General features: G+C 41.6%; 1 protein-coding gene across 1 annotated transcript in view; it reads left to right on the top strand.

The window, feature by feature from the left end:
• LOC115162606 (MAM domain-containing glycosylphosphatidylinositol anchor protein 1-like) overlaps positions 1–26,186 on the top strand; it is a 367,347-nt gene that overhangs the window by 289,295 nt on the left and 51,866 nt on the right. Inside the window, exons 13-15 of the mRNA XM_029714070.1 lie at positions 11,385–11,571; positions 17,059–17,211; positions 19,619–19,780. Of these exons, the coding sequence (XP_029569930.1) occupies positions 11,385–11,571; positions 17,059–17,211; positions 19,619–19,780 (502 nt within the window). The remainder of the gene's footprint in view (positions 1–11,384; positions 11,572–17,058; positions 17,212–19,618; positions 19,781–26,186) is intronic.

Raw genomic sequence — 26,186 nt, 5'->3', positions numbered from 1 at the left:
CCAGCCAGGGGACCCCCAGCACCACCGGAAACACAGGTGAATCGATAAGAAAGAAACAAATACGTTCCTTATGATTCCCCTGCGTTACCATGTCCAGTGGAACCGTAGACTCCCTGACCAGCCCTGACCCTAATGGCTGGCTATCTAGGGAGTGCACGGGGAAGGGGGAATCTATCGGCACTCGCGGAATGCCCAGCTTAATGGCGAATCCGCAATCCATAAAGTTCCCAGCTGCGCCTGAATCGACTAGCGCCCTATGCTGGGAAGAGGGAGAAAAATCAGAAAACAAAATTTAATAAGAACACGTGACCAACAGGGGGTTCTGGGTGAGTTTGGTGCTGACTCACCTGGGGTGACGGAGAAGTGTTCTGCCTACCCTCTCGATTCCCAGACTGACTCCTCCAGCACCGGTCGGCCGTGTGTCCTCACCAACCACAGCTGGTGCAGGAGGAGCCACCTCCTCCGGTGCCCCTCGGCACGGCCCCCCCAACTCCATAGCAGTAGGGGTGGGGGTGCACGGAGATGGAACGGACAGGACCCTTTCCAAATGCCCGTGGGCAGCCATCAGATTGTCCAGTCGGATCGACATGTCGATGAGCTCATCCAGAGAAAGAGCGGTGTCTCGACAGGCTAGCTCCCTGCGGACGTCCGCCCGGAGACTACACCGGTAATGATCTATCAGGGCCCTGTCGTTCCACCCCGCCCCAGCAGCCAAGGTCAAGAACTCCAGTGCGAAGTCCTGTGCGCTCCTCGTCTCCTGCCTGAGGTGGAACAGCCGCTCACCCGCCACTCTACCCTCCGGAGGGTGGTCGAACACGGCCCAAAAGCGGCAGGTGAACTCTGGATAGTGGTCCCTCGCCGAGTCCGGACCATTCCAGACCACATTGGCCCACTCCAGAGCTCGGCCCGTCAGGCAGGAAACGAGGGCACTCATGCTCTCCTCTCCCGAGGGATCAGGTCTGACGGTGGCCAGGTACAGCTCGAGCTGGAGCAGAAATCCCGCCGCTCCATCATACTCCCTCGGGAGCGCCAGACGAAGTGCGCCGGAGCCAGACGCAGTGGGAGGCGGAGGTGGCTGCGTCGGAGGAGCCGGAGGTGGAGAGAGGAGACCACTCCTCTCCCAATTATCCATCCTCTCCATCATCTGGTCCATCGCGGATCCAATTCGGCGGAGGACGGACGTATGATGGAGTGCGCGTTCCTCCATCGAGGGAATGGGGGTTAGCAGCTGCTCCTGCTGATTCCATTGGTGGTGCGGGATTCTGTAAGGCTTGGGCGTAGTGGAGGAGGAAACAGACGCGGGAAGCAGCGAGAAGGGTTATAGCTTTTAACCTCTCTAGGGTATGTGGGGCAAAATCGTCCCACCTACTCAACAGCCAGTGGAATCCCGTGGCGCGTTATTCAAATACCTTAGAAATGCTATTACTTCAATTTCTCAAACATATGACTATTTTACACCATTTTAAAGACAAGACTCTCGTTAATCTAACCACACTCCGATTTCAAAAAGGCTTTACAATGAAAGCAAAACATTAGATTATGTCAGCAGAGTACCCAGCCAGAAATAATCAGACACCCATTTTTCAAGCTAGCATATAATGTCACATAAACCCAAACCACAGCTAAATGCAGCACTAACCTTTGATGATCTTCATCAGATGACAATCCTAGGACATTATGTTATACAATACATGCATGTTTTGTTCAATCAAGTTCATATTTATATAAAAAAAAACAGCTTTTTACATTAGCATGTGACGTTCAGAACTAGCATACCCACCGAAACTTCCGGTGAATTTACTAAATTACTCACGATAAACGTTCACAAAAAACATAACAATTATTTTAAGAATTATACACTGCTCAAAAAAAATTAAGGGAACACTTAAACAACACATCCTAGATCTGAATGAAAGAAAAAATCTTATTAAATACTTTTTTCTTTACATAGTTGAATGTCCTGACAACAAAATCACACAAAAATAATCAATGGAAATCCAATTTATCAACCCATGGAGGTCTGGATTTGGAGTCACACTCCAAATTAAAGTGGAAAACCACACTACAGGCTGATCCAACTTTGATGTAATGTCCTTAAAACAAGTCAAAATGAGGCTCAGTAGTGTGTGTGGCCTCCACGTGCCTGTATGACCTCCCTACAACGCCTGGGCATGCTCCTGATGAGGTGGCGGATGGTCTCCTGAAAGATCTCCTCCCAGACCTGGACTAAAGCATCCGCCAACTCCTGGACAGTCTGTTGTGCAATGTGGCGTTGGTGGATGGAGCGAGACATGATGTCCCAGATGTGCTCAATTGGATTCAGGTCTGGGGAACGGGCGGGCCAGTCCATAGCATCAATGCCTTCCTCTTGCAGGAACTGCTGACACACTCCAGCCACATGAGGTCTAGCATTGTCTTGCATTAGGAGGAACCCAGGGCCAACCGCACCAGCATATGGTCTCACAAGGGGTCTGAGGATCTCATCTCGGTACCTAATGGCAGTCAGGCTACCTCTGGCGAGCACATGGAGGGCTATGCGGCCCCCCAAAGAAATGCCACCCCACACCATGACTGACCCACCACCAAACCGGTCATGCTGGAGGATGTTGCAGGCAGAAGAACGTTCTCCACGGCGTCTCCAGACTCTGTCACGTCTGTCACGTGCTCAGTGTGAACCTGCTTTCATCTGTGAAGAGCACAGGGCGCCAGTGGCGAATTTGCCAATCTTGGTGTTCTCTGGCAAATGCCAAACGTCCTGCACGATGTTGGGCTGTAAGCACAACCCTCACCTGTGGACGTCGGTCCCTCATACCACCCTCACGGAGTTGTTTCTGACCATTTGAGTAGACACATGCACATTTGTGGACTGCTGGAAGTCATTTTGCAGGGCTCTGGCAGTGCTTCTCCTGCTCCTCCTTGCACAAAGGTGGAGGTAGCGGTCCTGCTGCTGGGTTGTTGCCCTCCTACGGCCTCCTCCACGTCTCCTGATGTACTGGCCTGTCTCCTGGTAGCGCCTCCATGCTCTGGACACTACGCTGACAGACACAGCAAACCTTCTTGCCACAGCTCCATTGATGTGCCATCCTGGATGAGCTGCACTACCTGAGCCACTTGTGTGGGTTGTAGACTCCGTCTCATGCTACCACTAGAGTGAAAGCACCGCCAGCATTCAAAAGTGATCAAAACATCAGCCAGGAAGCATAGAAACTGAGAAGTGATCTGTGGTCCCCACCTGCAGAACCACTCCTTTATTGGGGGTGTCTTGCTAAATGCCTATAATTTTCACCTGTTGTCTATTCCATTTGCACAACAGCATGTGAAATGTATTGTCAATCAGTGTTGCTTCCTAAGTGGACAGTTTGATTTCACAGAAGTGTGATTGACTTGGAGTTACATTGTGTTGTTTAAGTGTTCCCTTTATTTTTTTGAGCAGTGTATATTATATCACTTGCACTTTCAGGGGCCTAAACAAAGGTTTACAATCTGGCTGTGATTACAGGGGAAAGAAAACATGCCAAAACGGACTTGTCAAAACACTCAACCAGTAAAGGTTCAAGACTTGCTGCGACTTTCAACAGTCCCCAACATACATTAAATCGTTTTTTAAATTAGTTTTTAATTTTAAATGTAGCCTTTATTTAACTAGGCAAGTCAGTTAACAAATTCTTATTTACAATGACGGCCTACCAAAAGGCAAAAGCCCTCCTGCGGGGACGGGGCCTGGGTAAATTTTTCAAAATAAATACAATAGAAATAGAGGACAAAACACACATTACAACAAGAGAGACAACACAACACTACATAAAGAGAGACCTAAGACAACATAGCAAGGCAGCAACACATGACAACACAGCATGGTAGCAACACAACATGGTAACAGCACAAAACATGATACAAACATTGTTGGGCACAGACAACAGCACAAAGGGCAAGAAGGTAGAGACAACAATACATCACACAAAGCAGCCACAACTGTCAGTAAGAGTGTCCATGATTGAGTCTTTGAATTAAGAGATTAAGATAAAACTGTCCAGTTTGAGTGTTTGTTGCAGCTCGTTCCACTCGCTAGCTGCAGCGAACTGAAAATACAAGCGACCCAGGGTGTGTGTGCTTTGGGGACCTTCAACAGAATGTGACTGGCAGAACTGGTGTTGTATGTGGAGAATGAGGGCTGCAGTAGATATCTCAGATAGGGGGAGTAAGGCCAAAAAGGGTTTTATAAATAAGCATCAACAAGTGGGTCTTGGGTATACAGAGATGACCAGTTTACAGAGGAGTATAGAGTGCAGTGATGTGTCCTATAAGGAGCATTGGTTGCAAATTTGATGGCCAAATGGTAAAGAACATCTAGACACTCAAGAGCACCCTTACCTGCCGATCTATAAATTATGTCTCCATAATCTAGCAAGGGTAGGATGGTCATCTGAATCAGGGTTAGTTTGGCAATTGGGGTGAAAGAGGAGCGATTACGATAGAGGAAACCAAGTCTAGATTTAACTTTAGCCTGCAACTTTGATATGTGCTGAGAGAAGGACAGTGCACCGTCTAGCCATACTCCCAAGTACTCCAAAGTTAGGGCACTACTACCACATATCAGTTCAATTTGTACAGCATTCTCACTAACAAGTGCAACAAATATAGCCACGTACAAGGCATGCCTCGGAAAATATGTTAATGAGCCAACGATTCTTTCCCTCCCACAACATTTTTCCACAAGGCACCATAACTTACAGAACGCTGCAGTAAATATACAGCAAAACGGTACTTTATTGTTAAATTATATTAGAACAATTGAGTAATCGGGGGAGAAGGGCCTTGGTCAGTGAGGTGACAAAGAACCCGATGTTCACTCTGACAGAGCTCCAGAGTTCCTCTGTGTAGATGGGGGAACCATCCAGAAATACAACCATCTCTGCAGCACTCCATCAATCAGGCCTTTATGGTAGAGTGGCCAGACGGAAGCCACTCCTCAGTAAAAAGCACATGACAGCCCGCTTGGAGTTTGCCAAAAGGCACCTAAATTACTCTCAGACCATGAGCAACAAGATTCTTTGGTCTGATGAAACCAAGACTTAACTCTTTGGCCTGAATGCCAAGCGTCACATCTAGAGGAAACCTAGCACCATCCCTACAGTGAAACATGGTGGTGGAAGCATCATGCTGTGAGGATGTTGTTCAGCTGCAGGGACTGGGAGACTAGTCAGATCGAGGGACAGATTAAACGGAGAAAAGTACAGAGAGATATTTGATGAAAACCTGATCCAGAGCACTCAGGACCTCAGACTGAGGCGAACGTTCACCTTCCAACAAGACAATGACCCCAAATACATAGCCAAGACAACGCAGTGGTGACTTCGGGACAAGTCTCTGAATGTCCTTTAGAAGCCCAGCCAGAGTTTGGACTTGAACCTGATCGAACATCTCTGAAGAGACCTGAAAATAGCTGTGCAGCGACACTCTCATCTAACATGACAGAGCTTGAGAGGATCTGCAGAGAAGAATCTCCCCAATAGGTGTGCCAAGCTTTTGTATTTTTTATTAACCTTTATTTAACTTGGCAAGTCAGTTTAGAACAAATTCTTATTTCCAATGACGGCCTACCCCAGCCAAACCCTAATCCGGACAACGCTCGGCCAATTGTGCTCCGCCCAATGTAATCAAACCAGGGTCTGTAGTGACACCTCTAGCACTGAGATGCAGTGCCTTAGACCGCTCCGCCACTCGGGAGCCCCGACACTTGTAGCGCCATACCCAAGATGACTTGGGAGGCTGTAATTGCTGCCAAAGGTGCTTCAACAAAGCACTGAGTAAAGGGCCTGAACACCTATGTACAGTTGAAGTCGGAAGTTTACATACACCTCAGCCAAATATATTTAAACTCTGTTTTTCACAATTCCTAATATTTAATCCTAGTAAAAAAGCAAAGCACCCCCACAACATGATGCTGCCACCCCCGTGCTTCACGGTTGGGATGGTGTTCTTTGGCCCTGCAAGCCTCCCCCTTTTTCCTCTAAACATAACAATGGTCATTATGGCCAAACAGTTCTATTTTTGTTTCATCAGATGAGAGGACATTTCTCCAAATAGTACGATCGTTGTCCCCATGTGCAGTTGCAAACCGTAGTCTGGCGTTTTTTTGGAGCAGTGGCTTCTTCCTTGCTGAGCGGCCTTTCAGCTTATGTCGATATAGGACTAATTTTACTGTGGATATAGATACTTTTGTACCTGTTTCCTCCAGCATCTTCACAAGGTCCTTTGCTGTTGTAATTTAACCTCTTGAATGTCTCATCCCGTTAGCGGGATCATTTTCCAGCGAAAACTCCTAGCGACATTAGCATAACGAAATTCAATATTTTTTTTTTTTCAAATATAGGGCTGTCTCATATCGTTTTATAGATACACCTCTCTTGAATCGACCCTCGTTGTCCGATTTCAAAAAGGTTTTACAGGAAAAGCACAATATTAGATTATGTTAGAGGAGTACTTTGTAAAAATCGCATCATATGAATTTTCCAACCAAGCACACGCATCACATATAGGCAAAAAACAGCTAAATGCAGCACTAACCTTTTACAAACTTCATCAGATGACACACCTAGGACATCATGTTACACACAGCATGCAATCTTTTGTTCAATAAAGGTCATATTTCTATATAAAAACAGCATTTTACATCGGCACCTGAGGTTGACTAACTATTTTCCCATATAATGCGTCCCGGTAAACACTGCTACAATTTTATAAATTACTATTCGAAAACGATTTTTTTAATATATATTGTCAATCTAAGATTTATAGATGAATATCTCTTGAAAACACCAGTCAAAACAGATTTTAAATTAACTTTACAGGGTAATCACACTTTGAGATCAAATGGGATGCGATACCCAGAAATTGAGCTCGAAAACCTAACTCGGCGCCATCTTTGAACATTTGAACACGTAACATCTGATATTGTATAATATCGCCAATAATCCCTCACCTTTAGTTGTCTTCATCAGAAATCCCTTCCCGATGTCCCAGGTCCATGACAAATGTATTTTCGGTCGAAAAAGTCCATGCTTTATGTTCCATTAGCTTCCTCTTGTTAGCGCGTCCTAAGGCTGTAATCAAAAGTCGATCCGTGGGCGGCAGCTGTCTAACGCAAAATGACTGTTTACGGTAAGTTAGGGTCGTTCAAACATGTCAAACGTTGTATCAAGACATCGTCAGGGCCTGTTTCAACAAGAAAGCCAATCAGATTCAAGTGGGACGATTTCATTGTGTTTCAAAAAACTTCCAAAGGTGGGGGCAGACACGGCCGCCAACGTCACAATGCTCATGGCCCTCCGACTGTGACCAATTGCCACATCGTCTCTTTCACTGAGTTTCTACCGTAGAACCCTCAAAACACTTTGTAAAGACTGGGGACATCTAGTGGAAGCACTGGAAAGTGCTCAATTTTCATTTTTTTACGTTGTGATTTATAGGGAAGGCTGTGAAGTCGAGTCCACAATTCAGATTTCCACTTCCTGGTTCAATCGGTCTCGGGGTTTTGACTGCCATACGAGTTCTGCTATACTCACAGACACCATTCAAACAGTTTTAGAAAATTTAGGGTGTTTTCTATCCATATAAAATAAGTATATGCATGTCTTAGCTTCTGACTTTGATTAGTAGGCCGTTGAAAATGGGAACGATTTTTTTCCAAAATGCGCTGTGGCGCCCCCTATCCTAGGGGAACGGCAAGAAGTTAACAAAATGTGAAAAAGTAAAAGGGTCTGAATACTTTCCAAATGCACTGTATGTTTTTTGAACGTAAAATCCATGTAAATCCAATTGTCTACGTATTTATATGCGGGACACAATCAATTGGAGAACCATCTAATGAGTCAGCATGTTGTTCATCTGAAACATCCTTACGAGAGTTTGAAAACATGTATTTAGTTTTCCCTGTATACGCACAAGTTTTAAATCAGCAAGGGGTTCCTGCATAGCTATAAAATGTGACTGTAGTTTTGACACCGCTAAATCAACTGTCGGGGCAACAGCATACATCCCAAAATTGACTCCTGTGTACACCTTTATGTACATTAATTAAGAAATTCTCACTTAACCTCATCAATCACAATGGCCTGAGTTCTGTCACTATGATAAAACAGGTGGAACAAATTAGAGGTCGACCAATTAATCGGAATGGCCGATTAATTAGGGCTGATTTCAACAATGTGTTGCTAACCATCAACATCAACGCCTTTCTTAAAATCAATACACAAGTATATATTTTTAAACCTGCATATTTAGTTAATATTGCCTGCTAATATGAATTTCTTTTAACTAGGGAAATTGTGTCACTTCTCTTGCATTCTGTGCAACAAAGTCAGGCTATATGCAGCAGTTTGGGCTGCCTGGCTCGTTGCAAACTGTGTGAAAACCAACTTTGCCAAACGGGGGATGACTTAACAAAAGCGCATTTGCAAGAAAAGCACAATCGTTGCACGAATGTACCTAACCATAAACATCAATGCCTTTCTTAAAATCGATACACAGAGGTATATTTTTTTAAACCTGCATATTTAGTTAAAAGAAATCCAGGTTAGCAGGCAATATTAAACTAGGGAAATCGTGTCACATCTCTTTCGTTAATTGCACGCAGAGTCAGGGTATATGCAACAGTTTGGGCCACCTGGCTCATTGCGAACTAATTTGCCAGAATTTTACGTAATTATGACTTAACATTGAAGGTTGTGCAATGTAACAGGAATATTTACGTTTATGGATGCCACCCGTTAGATAAAATACGGAACGGTTCCGTATTTTACTGAAAGAGTAAACGTTTTGTTTTCGAAATGATAGTTTCCGGATTTGACCATATTAATGACCTAAGGCTCGTATTTCTCTGTGTTATTATGTTATAATTAAGTCTATGATTTAATATTTGATAGAGCAGTCTGACTGAGCGGTGGTAGGCAGCAGCAGGCTCGTAAGCATTCATTCAAACAGCACTTTCGTGCGTTTGCCAGCAGCTCTTCCCTGTGCTTCAAGCATTGAGCTGTTTATGACTTCAAGCCTATCAACTCCGGAGATTAGGCTGGTGTAACCGATGTGAAATGGCTAGCTAGTTAGTGGGGTACGCGCTAATAGCGTTTCAATCGTTGACGTAACTCGCTCTGAGACCTTGAAGTAGTTGTTCCCCTTGCTCTGCCAGGGCCGCGGCTTTTGTGGAGCGATGGGTAACGATACTTCGAGGGTGGCTGTTGTCTGTGTGCAGAGGGTCCCTGGTTCGGGGCGAGGAGAGGGATGGAAGCTATACTGTTACACTGGCAATACTGAAGTGCCTATAAGAACATCCAATAGTCAAAGGTATATGAAATACAAATTGTATAGAGAGAAATAGTCCTATAATTCCTATAATAACTACAACCTAAAACGTCTTACCTGGGAATATTGAAGACTCATGTTAAAAGAAACCACCAGCTTTCATATGTTCTCATGTTCTGAGCAAGGAACTTAAACGTTAGCTTTTTTACATGGCACATATTGCACTTTTACTTTCTTCTCCAACACTTTGTTTTTGCATTATTTAAACCAAATTGAACATGTTTCATTATTTATTTGAGGCTAAATTGATTTTATCGATGTATTATATTAAGTTAAAATAGTGTTCATTATTGTCATTATTACAAATAAATAAATAATGTAAAAAGAAAAATGCCGATTAATCGGTATCGGCTTTTTTTGGTCCTCCAATTATCGGCGTTGAATAATCGGTCGACCTCTAGAACAAATATAGCCCCTTACCATGCACGCCTCAAAATATGTTAATGAGCCAGAGTCTTTCTCCGCCCACCAAATTTTCCCACAATGCACAAGTATATATTTTGTTACACTGGCAATACTGTGCTGCTGTAAATATGCTGCTGTAAATATACAGCAAAACAGGTAGTACAGTACTTTACTGTAAAATGGTAATGTAAAATTAATGCAACTTCTGTCATTTTACAACAGTGTTGCGAAATGCCATTGAGCCCCCCATATTACTGTACTGTAATATAGAATAACAGTAGCTATCTGTAAATATTTTTCTGTAAATTTACATCAATTTGTTAAAGTAATTCATTGTTTTTTAAATATGTTGGTAACAGTTTTATTAAAGCAATAAGGCACATGAGGCAGTGCTGTATCATGAATACGGTCACAAGTAAATTAATTGATTGACTGGCCCTCCGCTATCGTGTTGGACCAAACAACGCCATTTACCTGTGACTGTATTCAGAAAACCATCATGGGGGAAGTTAGGTACTATGGTAAATGTATTCATTTTTTGCAAATGTATGCACATTTAAATCATTTTATAGTTCAAAAACTATTTATTTATTTAATTGTAAGACTTTTTTTACAGTTGGTCTAGTGTCTGTAGCTTAAACAGTTAAAGAGCTGTACCATTTTGAAAACCAACCACTATAGGCTGCCATTGACAGCCATGTTGTTTTATGCATTTTCAAATAGTTATAATGCACGGTAATATTGTTTAGTGTCAGGACTTGCACTATTATCAGACTTTCCTGAAAAAAACATGGAAATTAATACAAAAACTGTTTTTGTATTAAGTGAAATATTAATATTATTATAAGTCGAAAAAAACCAGGATATTTAAAAGCTAATTTGAGCTATGTACTAACAAGGCTTTTCAGCATCAGCAGCTTGACTACTGCTAGAATACTGTAGCTTTATTGATCTACTGTACTTCAACAACAGATATACTCACATTGGATGGGTTGATTGGGATTCAAACCTTCTCTCAAACAGCCTAATACATACTCTTACGTGCATCTTAAAGTTCGTTGCCAAACACCATATAAAGTCCAAAAAATAATGAGAAGAAGACTGAAGGAGGAGCGATTACTAGAAACTAACTAGGTTTATTATTTTATCTGTGGATTAATTGTCGGAGTAGAGGACCTTGTGCATTTCAGGTAAAATAACAACGCAATGTTTATATCCCATGACAAATTAGCTAGCAACAGCAAGCTAGCTAGCTAAATTGCCATGAGTGTTTCATGTGTTTCAACCTGTCCCCAAATGAATATAGTTGGTTCAGAGTTCGTTTTGATATTTCAACCTGGATGGACAAAATCAACATTTGTGCGATGGTGCATGTGGACGCACGCACGTGCCTGGGTCTAGTCAGCATGCTAGAGTAGGGTTACACTATTGATGTACTTGGTAATGTGAACGTGTTTTTTCATCCCATTCCATTCATTTAAATGTTATTGGGAGGTAAGTTTCAAACGGCTTTACTATATATATCAGTTAGGGGAGTTAAACCTGTTGGGTCCCATTTCTCACCATCTCCTTCTCCCCCCTCTTTCTATCCCACTCTCTGTTTCCCCCTGATGAAGCAGAATGAAAAGATGAATCAGATGAACCTGTTCTCCAAGCAGATCGACACGAAGGAGCCGGTGAAGGGCAGCCTCATGTCCTACATCCTGACTGACCTGAAGATCCCCCTCTCCTATGAAATCCGCCTGGCCCCCATCACCACCTACAGCACAGGAGACTATGTCAGCCGTACCATCAAGTACACAGAGTGTGAGTAGTGCCCGGTGACTGGCTTGCACCTGGAGCCAAAATGGACACTCTTTAGTTAGTGTCTAATGACATTAATAATAATAACTAATCCGTAGCTGGCCAAACAGGGTTGGGTTCAATTCCATTTTAATTCCAGTCAATTCAGAAAGTATACCAAATTCCAATTCCAAATATTCTTACTTGAAAAGTATTTAATTTTAATTTCATTATACTTCCTGAATTGACTGGAATTGAAATGGAATTGGCCCCAACCCTGTTGCCAAGTAGGCCCTTTTTGTTATGTTAATTTAGGCAATTATTTAAATACATTTTAAAATGTGTGCAACTACCAGGGTTGGGTAGGTTACTTTCTACATGTAATCTCTTACAGTTACAAGTTACCGGTCCAAAATTATAATCAGTAATGTAACTTTTGGGTTACCCAAACTCAGTAACGTAATCTTATTACCTTAAATTACTTTTAGATTACTTTCCCCTTAAGAGGCATTAGAAGAAGACAAAAATGTATGTTATCAATTGAACCACATCTATTGCAGTTGAAATCAACGTTAAAGATTACATAGCTGGCCATATATGGATGTTATGGGTTGGTTTATGTAGGCTTCTTCAAAACGATTGCTTTCTAGTAAATATAATAATACAATTAAATTATCTTTACATTGAAAACCAAACTCTATCAGAATTCCAGAATTCCAGTCATTCCAATTATACCCCTTGTTATACCCCTTGATCTTCAAGAATAGGACTTGGAAATATGTATAGATTAGCCAAAAATCTCACATTTGGATTCATCAGACCAAAGGACAGATTTCCACCGGCGTAATCTCCATTGCTTGTGTTTATTGGACCAAGCAAGTCTCTTCTTATTATTATTGGAGTCCTTTAGTAGTGGTTTCTTTTGCAGCAATTCAACCATGAAGGCCTGATTCACGCAGTCTCCTCCGAACAGTTGATGTTGAGATGTGTCTGTTGCTTGAACTCTGTGAATAATTTATTTGTTCTGCAATTGCTGAGGCTGGTAACTGTAATGAATTTATCCTGTGCAGCAGAGGTAACTCTGGGTCTTCCTTTCCTGTGGCGGTCATCATGAGAGCCAGTTTCATCATAGCGCTTGATGGTTTTTGCGACTGCACTTGAAGAAACTTTCAAAGTTCTTGAAATGTTCTGTATTGACTGACCTTCATGTCTTAAAGCAATGATGGACTGTCGTTTCTCTTTGCTTATTTGAGCAGTTATTTTTTACCATAATATGGACTTGTTTTTTTACCAAATAGCGCTATCTTCTGTACAAGTGATTGGCTAAAACGCATTAAGAAGGAAAGAAATTACACTAACTTTTAACAAGGCCCACATGTTCATTGAAATGCATTCCAATTGACTACCTCATGAAGCTGGTTGAGAGAATGCCAAGAGTGTGCAAAGCTGTCATCAAGCCAGTTTTATTTATTTTTATTTCACCTTTATTTAACCAGGTAGGCTATTTGAGAACAAGTTCTCATTTGCAACTGCGACCTGGCCAAGGTAAAGCAAAGCAATTCGACACATACAACAACACAGAGTTACACATCGAATAAACAAAACATACAGTCAATAATACAGTAGAAAAAAAAAAAACAAAAGTGTATATATAAAGTGTCTGCAAATGAGGTAAGATAAGGGAGTTAAGGCAATAAATAGGCCATGGTGGCGAAGTAATTACAATATAGCAATTAAACACTGGAATGGTAGATGTGTAGAAGATGAATGTGCAAGTAGAGATACTGGGGTGCAAAGGAGCAAGAAAAATAAATAAATACAGTACGGGGATGAGGTGGGTAGATAGATGGGCTGTTTACAGATGGGCTATGTACAGGTGCAGTGATCTGTGAGCTGCTCAGACAGCTGGTGCTTAAAGCTAGTGAGGGAGATATGAGTCTCCAGCTTCAGTGATTTTTGCAGTTCGTTCCAGTCATTGGCAGCAGAGAACTGGAAGGAAAGGTGACCAACTGAGGAATTGGCTTTGGGGGTGACCAGTGAGATATACCTGCTGGAGCGCGTGCTACGAGTGGGTGCTGCTATGGTGACCAGTGAGCTGAGATAAGGTGGGGCTTTACCTAGCAGAGACTTGTAGATAACCTGTAGCCAGTGGGTTTGGCGATGAGTATGAAGCGAGGGCCAACCAATGAGAGCGTACAGGTCACAGTGGTGGGTAGTGTATGGGGCTTTGGTGACAAAACGGATGGCACTGTGATAGACTGCATCCAATTGGTTGAGTAGAGTGTTGGAGGCTATTTTACAGATGACATTGCCGAAGTCGAGGATCGGTAGGATGGTCAGTTTTATGAGGGTATGTTTGGCAGCATGAGTGAAGGATGCTTTGTTGCGAAATAGGAAGCCGATTCTAGATTTAATTTTGGATTGGAGATGCTTAATGTGAGTCTGTTTACAGTCTAACCAGACACCTAGGTATTTCTAGTTGTCCACGTATTCTAAGTCAGAGCCGTCCAGAGTAGTGATGCTGGACGGGCGGGCAGGTGCAGGCAGTGATCGATTGAATAGCATGCATTTAGTTTCACTTGCATTTAAGAGCAGTTGGAGGCCACGTAAGGAGAGTTGTATGGCATTGAAGCTCGTCTGGAGGTTAGTTAACCTGTTGGGGCTGGGGGCAGTATTTGCACGGCCGGATAAAAACGTACCCGATTTAATCTGGTTACTACTCCTGCCCAGTAACTAGAATATGCATATAGTAGATTTGGATAGAAAACACTCTAAAGTTTCTAAAACTGTTTGAATGGTGTCTGTGAGTATAGCAGAACTCATATGGCAGGCAAAAACCTGAGAAGATTCCATGCAGGAAGTGGAAATCTGATTTGTGGATTCACCTTCAACACTTTGCCTATGAAAGACACCGTGAGTTAGGATTTATTTAGCACTTCCTAAGGCTTCCACTAGATGTCAACAGTCTTTACAAAGTGGTTTGAGTCTTCTCCGGTAGAAACTGACCGAACGAGAGGCCTGGAAAGTTGGTCATAGGGGGAGGGCCATTACTACTATGATGCGGGCCCCCGTGGGTACCCTTTCGTTCCGAAACGTTTAGTAAGACAATGCAATCGTCCGCCTTGAATATTATTGAAGCTCTGATTGAAAAAGGCCCTAAAGTTTAACTTATACTACGTTTGACATGTTTGAACGAAGGTAAATATATATTTCTTGCACATTCGTGACGACAAGTCCCGCGCCCCTCGTACATTATTAGTAGCCTTCGGAACGCGCTAACAAGAAGGAGCTATTGGGACATAAATTATTAACTTTTTCGAACAAAACTACATTTGTTGTGGACATGGGATTCCTGGAAGTGCCTTCTGATGAAGATAATCAAAGGTAAGGGAATATTTACAATAGTATATTTGATTTTAGATGGTTCCAAGATGGCGCTAACCTGTATCGCCTAGCCTATTTTTCTGAGCATAGCACCTCATTTATTGCAAAGTCTCATTTCCCAGTAAAGTTATTTTTTAATCTGGCAATGCGGTTGCATTCACGACACGTTAATTCTTTGAATGACAATATTACATTTTTAAAATGTTGTCGAATATTAATTTTGAAAGTTGTAGCGCTGATTCACCGGGAGTATTTGAGGGAAAATATTTTCTGAACGTCACGCGCCGATGTAAAATGCTGTTTTTATATATAAATATGAACTTTATCGAGCAAAAAATGCATGTATTGTGTAACATGATGTCCTAGGAGTGTCATCTGATGAAGATTGTCAAAGGTTAGTGCTGCATTTAGCTGTGTTTTGGGCACACTTTGCAATAAACGACGTGGTATGCTCAGAAAAATAGGCTAGGCGATACATGTTAGCGCCATCTTGGAACCATCTAAAATCAAATATACTATTGTAAATATTTCCTTACCTTTGATTATCTTCATCAGAAGGCACTTCCAGGAATCCCAGGTCCACAACAAATGTAGTTTTGTTTGAATAATTTATGTCCCAATAGTTCCTTCTTGTTAGCGCATTCCGAAGGCTACTCATAATGTACGAGGCGTGCTGGTCTTGTCGTCCCGAATGTGCAAAAAATATATATTTACATTTGTTCAAACATGTCAAACGTTGTATAACATAAATCTTTAGGGCCTTTTTCAACCATTGCTTCAATAATTTTCAAGGCGGACGATTGCATTGTCTTACTAAACGTTTCGGAACAAAAGGGTTCCCATGGGTGCCCGCGTCATAGTAGTAATGGCCCTCCCCCTGTGACCAACTTCCCAAGCCTCTCTTTAGGTCAGTTTGTACCATAGAAGACTCAAACCACTTTGTAAAGACTGTTGACATCTAGTGGAAGCCTTAGGAAGTGGTAAATGATTAATAAGTCCCTGTGCGTTTCAATGGCAAAGGCTTGAAAGTGATTCCACACATCAGATTTCCACTTCCTGTTCGGATTTGTCTCAGGGTTTTGACTGCCATATGAGTTCTGTTATACTCACAGACACCATTCAAACAGTTTTTGGAAACTACTAATTATAGGCATATTCTAGTTACTGGGCAGGAGTAGTAACCAGATTAAATCGGGTACGTTTTTTATCCGGCCGTGTAAATACTGCCCCCTATCCCCAACATTAATAATACATTTTTGAAGTGGTTGAAAAACGACTTTTAATGAATCCAACCTAAGTGTATGTAAACTTCCGACTTCAACTATACTTTTCAAGTTACAGTATTTCATCCATACAGTTTTTAATGACATCACAAAATGAAAAACAATATTACATTCATATTATTATTATGTTAGAAATATTATTATGTTATTCACTTTTTGGATGTTAGAGTTTTGGGTGAGAACAGACATTCCTTTGGTTGATACTAAAGTTAAAGAGAGAGTCCTCTCCTGCTTAATTTACAACCAAGTGTGAGCTTTCAACCCGGCAGTATCCTCCTCCCCCCTTTGCGGGTGGGAGAGGGTCTGGTTACGGTCAGCCATTGCCAAGCTGATCTGACCCATTGTGATCCTCACAGGACAGTCATGACAGTAGTTTTCCACAACACAGTGCATTCATGTAATGGGTTGAAATTGATATGATAGTTGTTGTTGGTAGCAACTGTGTGGATAGTTGGAGGATTGTTTTTCATTAGTTTATGTGATTGAGTTGAAACAAACAGCGAATTATTGCTGAAATTCTAAGAGCTGATTGAAGAGGGGTTGCCCATGTGATTAACTGGCCATTTTTAAACTTCAAACTGTCTCTCCTAAGTTTTTTTCTGTTAGTCTCTCCCACTCTTGCTTTCCCTACTATATCTCTCTTTAATTTTTTCTTTCATACTCTCCCTTTCTCTTTCAGTTCTGTGTCTTGATAATGTGTCCCTCTTTTTTCTCACTTCTTCTCTCTGTGATCCCTCACTCTTCCCTCTTTTTCTCTCTTCTTTGTCTCTCAATGTTCTTGCTCATTATCTCTGAATCAATCTTTCTATAACACCTTCTTTCTTCACATTTCTCTTTCTGACAGACCATGTCTGTGGCTTTGAGGACAAGCACATCTGCGGATTCTCCCAGGACCGGGGCGACAATTTTGATTGGACAAGACAGAACCACCTGACCCAGAACCCCAAGCGTTCATCCAATACCGGCACAGAGATGGACAGGAGTGGCACCAAAGAAGGTAGGCTACACTCTTAGATGTAAAGGAGCCTGGAATAACCTTTTGAGGTTATAAAAATTGCCATAAAGGGGGAACCTTCCCAGGTCACAAAGGTTTCTTGAGAAACTCCTCTTAGACGTTCCGCTAGCGGAACACCTGCTCCAATATCCAATGATAGGCATGGCGCGAATTACAAATTCCTCACAAATCCCAAAACTTCAATTTCAGACATATGACTATTTTACACCATTTTAAAAGACAAGACTCTCCTTTATCTAACCACACTGTCCGATTTCAAAAAGGCTTTACAGCGAAAGCAAAACATTAGATTATGTCAGCAGAAATAATCAGACACCCATTTTTCAAGCTAGCATATAATGTCACAAAAAACAAAACCACAGCTAAATGCAGCACTAACCTTTGATGATCTTCATCAGATGACACTCCTAGGACATTATGTTATACAATACATGCATGTTTTGTTCAATCAAGTTCATATTTATATCAAAAACCAGCTTTTTACATTAGCATGTGACATTCAGAACTAGCATTCCCACCGAACACTTCCGGTGAATTTACTAAATTACTCACGATAAACGTTCACAAAAAACAAATTATTTTAAGAATTATAGATACAGAACTACTTTATGCAATCGCGGTGTCCGATTTTAAAATAGCTTTTCGGTGAAAGCACATTTTGCAATATTCTGAGTAGATAGCCTGGCCATCATGGCTAGCTATTTTGACACCCACCAAGTTTGGTACTCACCAAACTCTGATTTACTATAATAAAAATTGGATTACCTTTGCTGTTCTTCATCAGAATGCACTCCCAGGACTTCTACTTCAATAACAAATGTTGGTTTGGTTCCAAATAATCCATAGTTATATCCAAATAGTGGTGTTTTGTTGTGCGTTCAAGACACTACCGAAGGGTGACGAAGGGTTACGCGCCCGACGCGTTTCGTGACAAATAAATTCAAAATATTCCATTACCGTACTTCGAAGCATGTCAAACGCTGTTTAAAAAACAATTTTTATGCAATTTTTCTCGTAAAAAAGCAATAATATTCCGACCGGGAGTCGTTGTTTTCTTTCAAAGACTAAAAATAAAAACATGGTGTCGGCTCGTGCACGCGCCTCCAGTCTCATTGTTCTCAGATCGACCACTTACCAAATGCGCTACTGTTTTTCAGCCAGAGACAGCAGAGTCATCATTCACCGTTTTGCCGCCTTCTGAGAGCCTATGGGAGCCGTAGGAAGTGTCACGTTACAGCAGAGATCCTCAGTTTTCAATAAAGAGAGTGTAGAAGGCCAAGAAATGGTCAGAGAGGGCACTTCCTGTAAAGACTCTTCTCAGGTTTTGGCCTGCCAAATGAGTTCTGTTATACTCACAGACACCATTCAAACAGTTGTAGAAACTTTGGAGTGTTTTCTATCCAAAGCTAATAATTATATGCATATTATAGTTTCTGGGCAGGAGTAATAATCAGATTAAACCGGTTACATTTTTTATCCGGCCGTGAAAATACTGCCCCCTATCCATAATAGGTGAACAGGTTCTTCGAGGAAATCTTGTGACATGATGCATATCTTTTCTCAAAATACGCGTATACTGGGCTGCCTGTGTAAATGTTCAAACAGGAAACTTTTTGTGATGGAAGGGGTAACATTTTTTACATTTTTAGTAATATATTGTAGCAGCAGCATATCAGAAGATGTGAGGCATGGCCTAATGTCATTCCTGTTCATCATAAAGTTTGTACACTACAAATACAAAATTTCCTTGAATGTTATACATATTACACATGCTAATATAATATTAGCATTGCTGATTACATAGAGTTCCATGACAGTCATCCAAAATGCAATGACCTCTTTATATAGTGGTAGTTACTCCAACATTGGGATTTGCATAGGCTCTTGAGAAACTGACAAACGTCTTTAAGTCTCATTGAAGCTACAAAACTGTCAGTGTTCAACCTTAATGTAAAGCCTCGGAGGGTATTTTGTTGTGGGGAATCTTCAGAATGGATGAGTAATGATAAGCAACCTTTATTCTCATTTTCGAGTGTGGAGCTGCAGCATTTCTGATCTAGGATCAGGTCCCCCCTTTTATTCGTTATGGCTTAAAAGGCAATACTGATCCTAGATCAGCACTCCTACTATTAGGCACTTTGGTAATATGGGCCCAGGTGTTTTGAGCAGTAGTGATCCTAAAAGGAACTAAAATCTACTTAACATATTTTTGAAACTTTTGACACAGGGCCGATGACAATATACTAATGTATTTCATAGCACTTACAACTGTCATACCTATTTGTGGCATGCAGAATTCACAAGGATTTACAGATAAACCCACATATAAAAGGGACCAAATCCACTGTCTCTAACCCAACCCTCTGTCTCCCCTCTCCCACCCGTGTAGGTTGCTACATGTACATTGAGGCCTCTCGTCCCCGGGTACTGGGGGACACTGCCCGTCTCTTGTCCCCCCTCTACAACGTGACCGCTGCCAGGGGCCCCAAGGGCTCTGGTCGTCTCCCTTACTGCATCTCTTTCTTCTACCACATGAAGGGCAAGCAGATCGGTGAGTACATAAGCCACACAAGTTCAGAAGTAAAAGTAAGTAGCCTTGTCCAAGCTAGAATGTTTCTGTAGCGTGAGGCAGCTTGATGTACAAGTACATCCCCTGGACAGGATGCTTGTGTTGCAGGGCCTTAAAACCTTTTAGGGCTAGGCGTCCCGCTAGCAATAAATAATCATACAAATTATGGATATTAAACATTTAGGTACGTGTCTTATATCGGTTAAATTCTTGTTAATCTAATTGCACTGTCCGATTTACAGTAGCTATTACAGCGAAAGCATGCCGTGCGATTGTTTGAGGACGGCGCCCCACATCAAAATATTTTTCCACCTGCACAGGTTTCATAAATTCACAAATAGCGATTAAATATTCACTTACTTTTGAAAATCTTCCTCTAATTTGTCATCCAAAGGGTCCCAGCTATAACATGTAGTGTCATTTTGTTAGATAAAATCCTTCTTTATAGCCCAAAAAGTCAGTTTAGTTGGCGCCATCGATTTGAGTAATCCACTCGTTCAACGGGCAGAGAAAGGAATCTGAAAATCGCCCCTAAACTTATTTCAACAAGTCAAAATATGTTTCTATTTACTCCTCAGATACCCTAAAATGTAATCAAACTAATATTTCTTATGGAAAGAAGTATGTTCAATAGGAAACTGATTTTAGCAGGTGCGTTCTGTCTTCATGGTGCGCGCAGACACGAATTTCCAAGACTGTGTTCCTGTACTAAAACTGATATTTCTTCTTCATTATAATTACAAGCCTGAAACCTTGAACATAGACTGCTGACACCCTGTGGATGCCATAGGAATTGCATCCAGGGAGCTAGTTTCCAGCATGCCCTTATACTTTCCATTGTAAAAGCATGGTCTCTAACATAGGCTAATGTGATTAGCATGAGGTTGTAAGTAACAAGAACATTTCCCAGGACATAGACATATCTGATATGGGCAGAAAGGTTAAATTCTTGTTAATCTAATGGGACTGTCCAATTTACAGTAGCTATTACAGTGAAATAACACCATGTTATTGTTTGAGGAGAGTGCACAATTATGAACTTAAAATTAATTAATAAACCAATGAAGCACATTTGGGCAGTCTTGATACACCCTTTTGAACAGATATGCAATGGTTCATTGGATCGGTCTAAAACGTTGCACATACACTGCTGCCATCTAGTGGCCAAAATCTAAACTGCACCTGGGCTAGAATAATACATTATGACCTTTCTCTTGCATTTCAAACAAAATGGTACAAAATTGTTTTTAAAAGCATGTTTTTTCTTTGTATTATCTTTTACCAGATCTAATGTGTTATATTCTCCTACATTAATTTCACATTTCCACAAACTTCAAAGTGTTTCCTTTCAAATGGTGTCAAGAACATGCATATCCTTGCTCTCAGGTCCTGACCTACCAGCAGTTAGATTTGAATACATGTATGTAATTTTGGGCGAAAATTGAAAAAAAGGGTCCAATACTTATTAAGTGCAGGGTCTCGTGCCTGTGAGGACCCGGCCCAATTTAACCCCTGAGTGTACATAGACGTGCACACACACATGCATGGACGCACACACACGCACACGCACGCAGACAGCCAGACATACACCATACACATACGCACGCAGTACAAACACACACATACACACAGACAAATAGAAAGGTAGTGGTGGTAAGAGAAGGGGGCAGAGAGGGTGTCGCTGGGTGATTTACGAGGGCATGATGCAATCAGTCACTAGGGAGGTGGTTCATCATAGCGTGTGCTATCGGACGGGTTTATCGAGTGCATAGATCTTGTGGCACACTTCGTCCATGTCAACAACCCGGCCCTGCTGATTTATGGGTGTGGAGGATGAGTGTGTTAAAACAAAGCTGTTTGTGCATGGGCATATGTGTGTGGGTGTGTGTGTGTGTGTGTGTGTGTGTGTGTGTGTGTGTTCCCCTTGGAACTATTGTCCCCCCCGTCACTCTACAGGTACTCTAAGTGGTGTACTCTGCGGAAAATAAAGTGATTTCTAATCTATTATATTATAGAGGAGGGGTTGTATCTGTTGTATAGGGAGGTGTAGGAGGAAGGCCGATGCCTAGATCTCAAATCGATCACAACCTCTTAACCTCTTAATTCTGTTAAGGGATGCACACCTCTCTTCCAGTTCCTCCGTCCTGCAAATCTTGAATTGGCATTGAATTTCTCTTTCTATCTCTCTGTCTCTTTATCCCTCCCTCCATTCTCAAATTGTTTAATTAGTCGTTGCCCACTGACTGCCCCTGAACCCTCACCCAGACCACTCAGCATATTTTCTCCCTTTCCTTATTCTCTCATTCTCCCTCCCTGCTGTCTCTCTCCCTTCCACACTATCTCTATGTCTCTTCTGAATGGCTGCCCAGTGGCAGACCAGACACCAGACACACTCCTGAAATATCCTCCCTCCATTCCGAGACATTATTGACTCACTTCTCAAGGCTCTACTTTATTAGAGTAATGCTTTTTTAATAAGGGCTTACTCTTTAAGTCAGACTGCCATGACCCTAGAAGACAAGGAAGATCAGGTGGTCAAAATGGAAGTGGAGAGACAGTAGTCCATTAATCCCAGCCCTTATTTTAGAGGGAATTCCCCTACACTCTTAGAATTATTATTATTATTCACCTTTATTTAAACTGGGAGTCACATTGAGATAAAACTATTTTACCAGAGAGCCCTGTATACGTTTACAAATAAAACCTAATACATAAATAAAACACAACAGCCCTACATAAACATTACAAATAAAACACATAATACACAACATTAAACATATTTAAGAAAAGCAATCACATTCTATGGCCTCCCTGTGGCTCAGTTGGTAGAGCATGGTGTTTGTTTGCAATGGTGTTTGCAACGCCAGGGTTGTGGGTTCGATTCCCACGGGGGGCCAGTATGAAAAAGTAAAAAAATTAAAAAGATTTGAAATGAATGCAGTCACTCTGGATAAGAGTGTTTGCTAAATGACTAAAATGTAAAAATGTAACATGAAAGGCAACTGAATATCTAACTGCAAGGTATTATGTGTATTGTTCCATGCATAAGAGTCCTAAAACTGTTCCCAGTGATAAAAAGTATTGCTGAATGGAATACTGGGTCCAAAACAGAGATTGCCACATGCACGTAAATAATATCAGTATAGCTAATTTCACGGAGAACAATCTTCCTTCTATTTTCAGAACTGGGTCAGGATATATTTCTATAGAAAAGGAACTGAGTTTTCAATGTGTGTTTTAAAAGACAACTTGTCATCAATCCAGATACCCAAGTACTTATAGTGAGAAACTTGCTCAATTTGGGCTCCAATTGGAGTGCAAATACGCAAGTCCTCAGGGTCAACATTACAAGACCTAGAGAACAGCATAAACTTTGTTTTATTTGCATTTAACATCATTTAAGATCAGTAAGTGATTTTGGGATTGAGTCAAAACCATGCTGAAGGTCTTGAATGGCCTGCAGCACTGAAGAGCCACAGGAATGAATAACTGTCAGCTGCTTAGAGATGAATGTTATAGGTGCTAACAGTATTTCCAATATCATTTATATACAACGTGAACAGAAATGGCCCCAAAAACGAACCCTGGGGTACCCCTTTAAGCGCTTTAAGAAATTTGGATTTAACCTTGTCTATCATAATATTCTGGGTTCTGTCACTAAGATAATTGTGAAACCACAAACAGGCTTCAGTGCCAAGGCCTAACACAGACAACATAATCAATAAGATAGAATGATCAACAGTATCAAAAGCTTTTGACAAATCTATAAATAGGGCAGCACAATTCATTTTAGCATCCAAAGCATTAGGGGTGACTTGAGTAATCCTGGAGATTCTCAAGGTACCCTGGAGTTCCTCAAGGAACCATTGCAGTCAATGGGTTCATATTTGCATGATTGGTTAGTTAAAACCTCTTACATCTAGACGTTCCGCTAGCGTGGCGCGAAATACAAATTCCTCTAAAATCCGAAAACTTCAATTTCTCAAACATATGACTATTTTACAGCATTTTAAAGACAAGACTCTCGTTAATCTAACCACACTGTCCGATTTCAAAAAGGCTTTACAGCGAAAGCAAAACATTAGATTATGTCAGCCAGAAATAATCAGACACCCATTTTTCAAGCCAGCATATAATGTCACAAAAACCCAAACCACAGCTAAATGCAGCACTAACCTTTGATGATCTTCATCAGATGACAACCCTAGGACATTATGTTATAATATGCATGCATGTTTTGTTCAATCAAGTTCATATTTATGTAAAAAAACAGCTTTTTTACATTAGTATGTGACGTTCAGAACTAGCATACCCCCCGCAAACTTCCGGTGAATTTACAAAATGTTTTGTAAATTACTCACGATAAACGTTCACAGAAAGCATAACAATTATTTTAAGAATTATAGATACAGAACTCCTCTATGCACTCGATATGTCCAATTTTAAAATAGCTTTTCTGTGAAAGCACATTTTGCAATATTCTGAGTAGATAGCCCCGCATCACAGGGCTAGCTATTTAGACACCCAGCAAGTTTAGCACTCACCAAAGTCAGATTTACTATAAGAAAAATGTTATTACCTTTGGTGTTCTTCGTCAGAATGCACTCCCAGGACTTCTACTTCAATAACAAATGTTGGTTTGGTCCCAAATAATCCATAGTTATATCCAAATATCCTCTCTTTTGTTCGTGCGTTCAAGACACTATCCGAATGGTAAAGAAGGGTGATGAGCACGACGCATTTCGTGACAAAAAAATTCTAAATATTCCATTACCGTACTTCGAAGCATGTCAACCGCTGTTTAAAATCAATTTTTATGCAATTTTTCTTGTAAAAAAGCGATAATATTCCGACCGGGAATCTGTGTTTAGGTTAAAAGACGAAAGAAAATAAAAGTATGGGGTCGACTCGTGCACGCGCCTCAGCCCATTGTCCTCTGATAGAGCACTTGCCAAAAGCGCTAATGTGTTTCAGCCTGGGGCTGGAATTACATCATTCAGCTTTTTCCCGCCTTCTGAGAGCCTATGGGAGCCGTAGGAAGTGTCACGTTACAGCAAAGATCCTCAGTCTTCAATAAACAGAGTCAAGAAGCTCAAGGAATGGTCAAACAGGCCACTTCCTGTAAGGAATCTTCTCAGGTTTTTGCCTGCCATATGAGTTCTGTTATACTCACAGACGCCATTCAAACAGTTTTAGAAACTTTAGGGTGTTTTCTATCCAAAGACAATAATTATATGCATATTCTAGTTACTGGGCAGGAGTAGTAACCAGATTAAATCGGGTACGTTTTTTATCCGGCCGTGCAAATACTGCCCCCTATCCCCAACAGGTTAAAGGGACGGAAAAATCCAAGGACCGGTAAGGACCAATCCAATGCTTTTGAATGCATGGGGTGAGTGAACAAGTGCACACTTTTGGAGAAGTGTAGAGACTTGGAATGAGTCCCTGCAGTTCAATTCAGTACTCACTCACCAATGGCTGAATCCCAGTGGCTGAATCTCAAATCTCTCCCTAATCAACTCATCAAGCTTTGATTATTTGAATCAACTGTCTAGTGCAAGGGTAAAACCAAAACTTCCACCCAGTGGGGCCCCAGGACTGAGTTTGGAAAACATGCACCCCTTGGGTTGCAGAGGACCGAGTTTGGGAGACGCTGAATTAGACCCTTCGACAACCACTTTGGCCAAAGCCGGCAAGGCTGCAGGCGTCAGAGCAAAGTGCTATCCCGCCACGCACCACGGTATGTTTGAAGTTTGGCCAATTTCATTTTAAAAAGTATGGAGAGGCGTGCCTAATTATATGTCACATGCATTTGTTGGATTTTGAGGCTTGACATATGTAACAGATTAAATAACTCCCAAATTAAATGTTTAACTGTTACTAAGGTTTATATCTTGTAAAACAACAGGGGGATTTTTTTTTTTGAATTTCATGTTCATTTTATTATTATTTAAAAGTGGAACATCATTCAAGTCACGAGTGTGTCCCATAGTTGATGGGTTTATTGATCCCGTCGCCACTCTCTGGGAGTTACCCTCTGAGTTTCGTCAGCAACACGTGACAATGGAGGGCCCTCTGAGCGACTTGGTAGATGAGAGGGGGTGGTTTAGGATTCACAGACTCACTTACTGCCTCCCTCTATCAGATTTCAGGTAAGACCCAAGTGCAGACTGTGTTGAAGTAACAATGTTTATTGCAACAACAGCGGCAGGCAAACGACAGGTCAAGGCAGGCAGGAGTCGATAATCCAGAGTAGTGGGGCCAAGGTACAGGACGGCTGGCAGGCCCAGGGTTAGGTCAGGCAGAGGTTGGTAATCCAGAGTAGGGGCAAAGGCACAGGACGGCAGGCAGGCTCAGAGTCAGGACAGGCAAGGGTCAAAACCAGGAT

Source organism: Salmo trutta, chromosome 25 (genome assembly GCF_901001165.1).
Source record: "Salmo trutta chromosome 25, fSalTru1.1, whole genome shotgun sequence".
NCBI lineage: Eukaryota > Metazoa > Chordata > Actinopteri > Salmoniformes > Salmonidae > Salmo > Salmo trutta.
The sequence above is the reverse complement of the archived record's forward strand: the minus strand, read 5'-3'. Positions and strand labels throughout refer to the sequence as shown.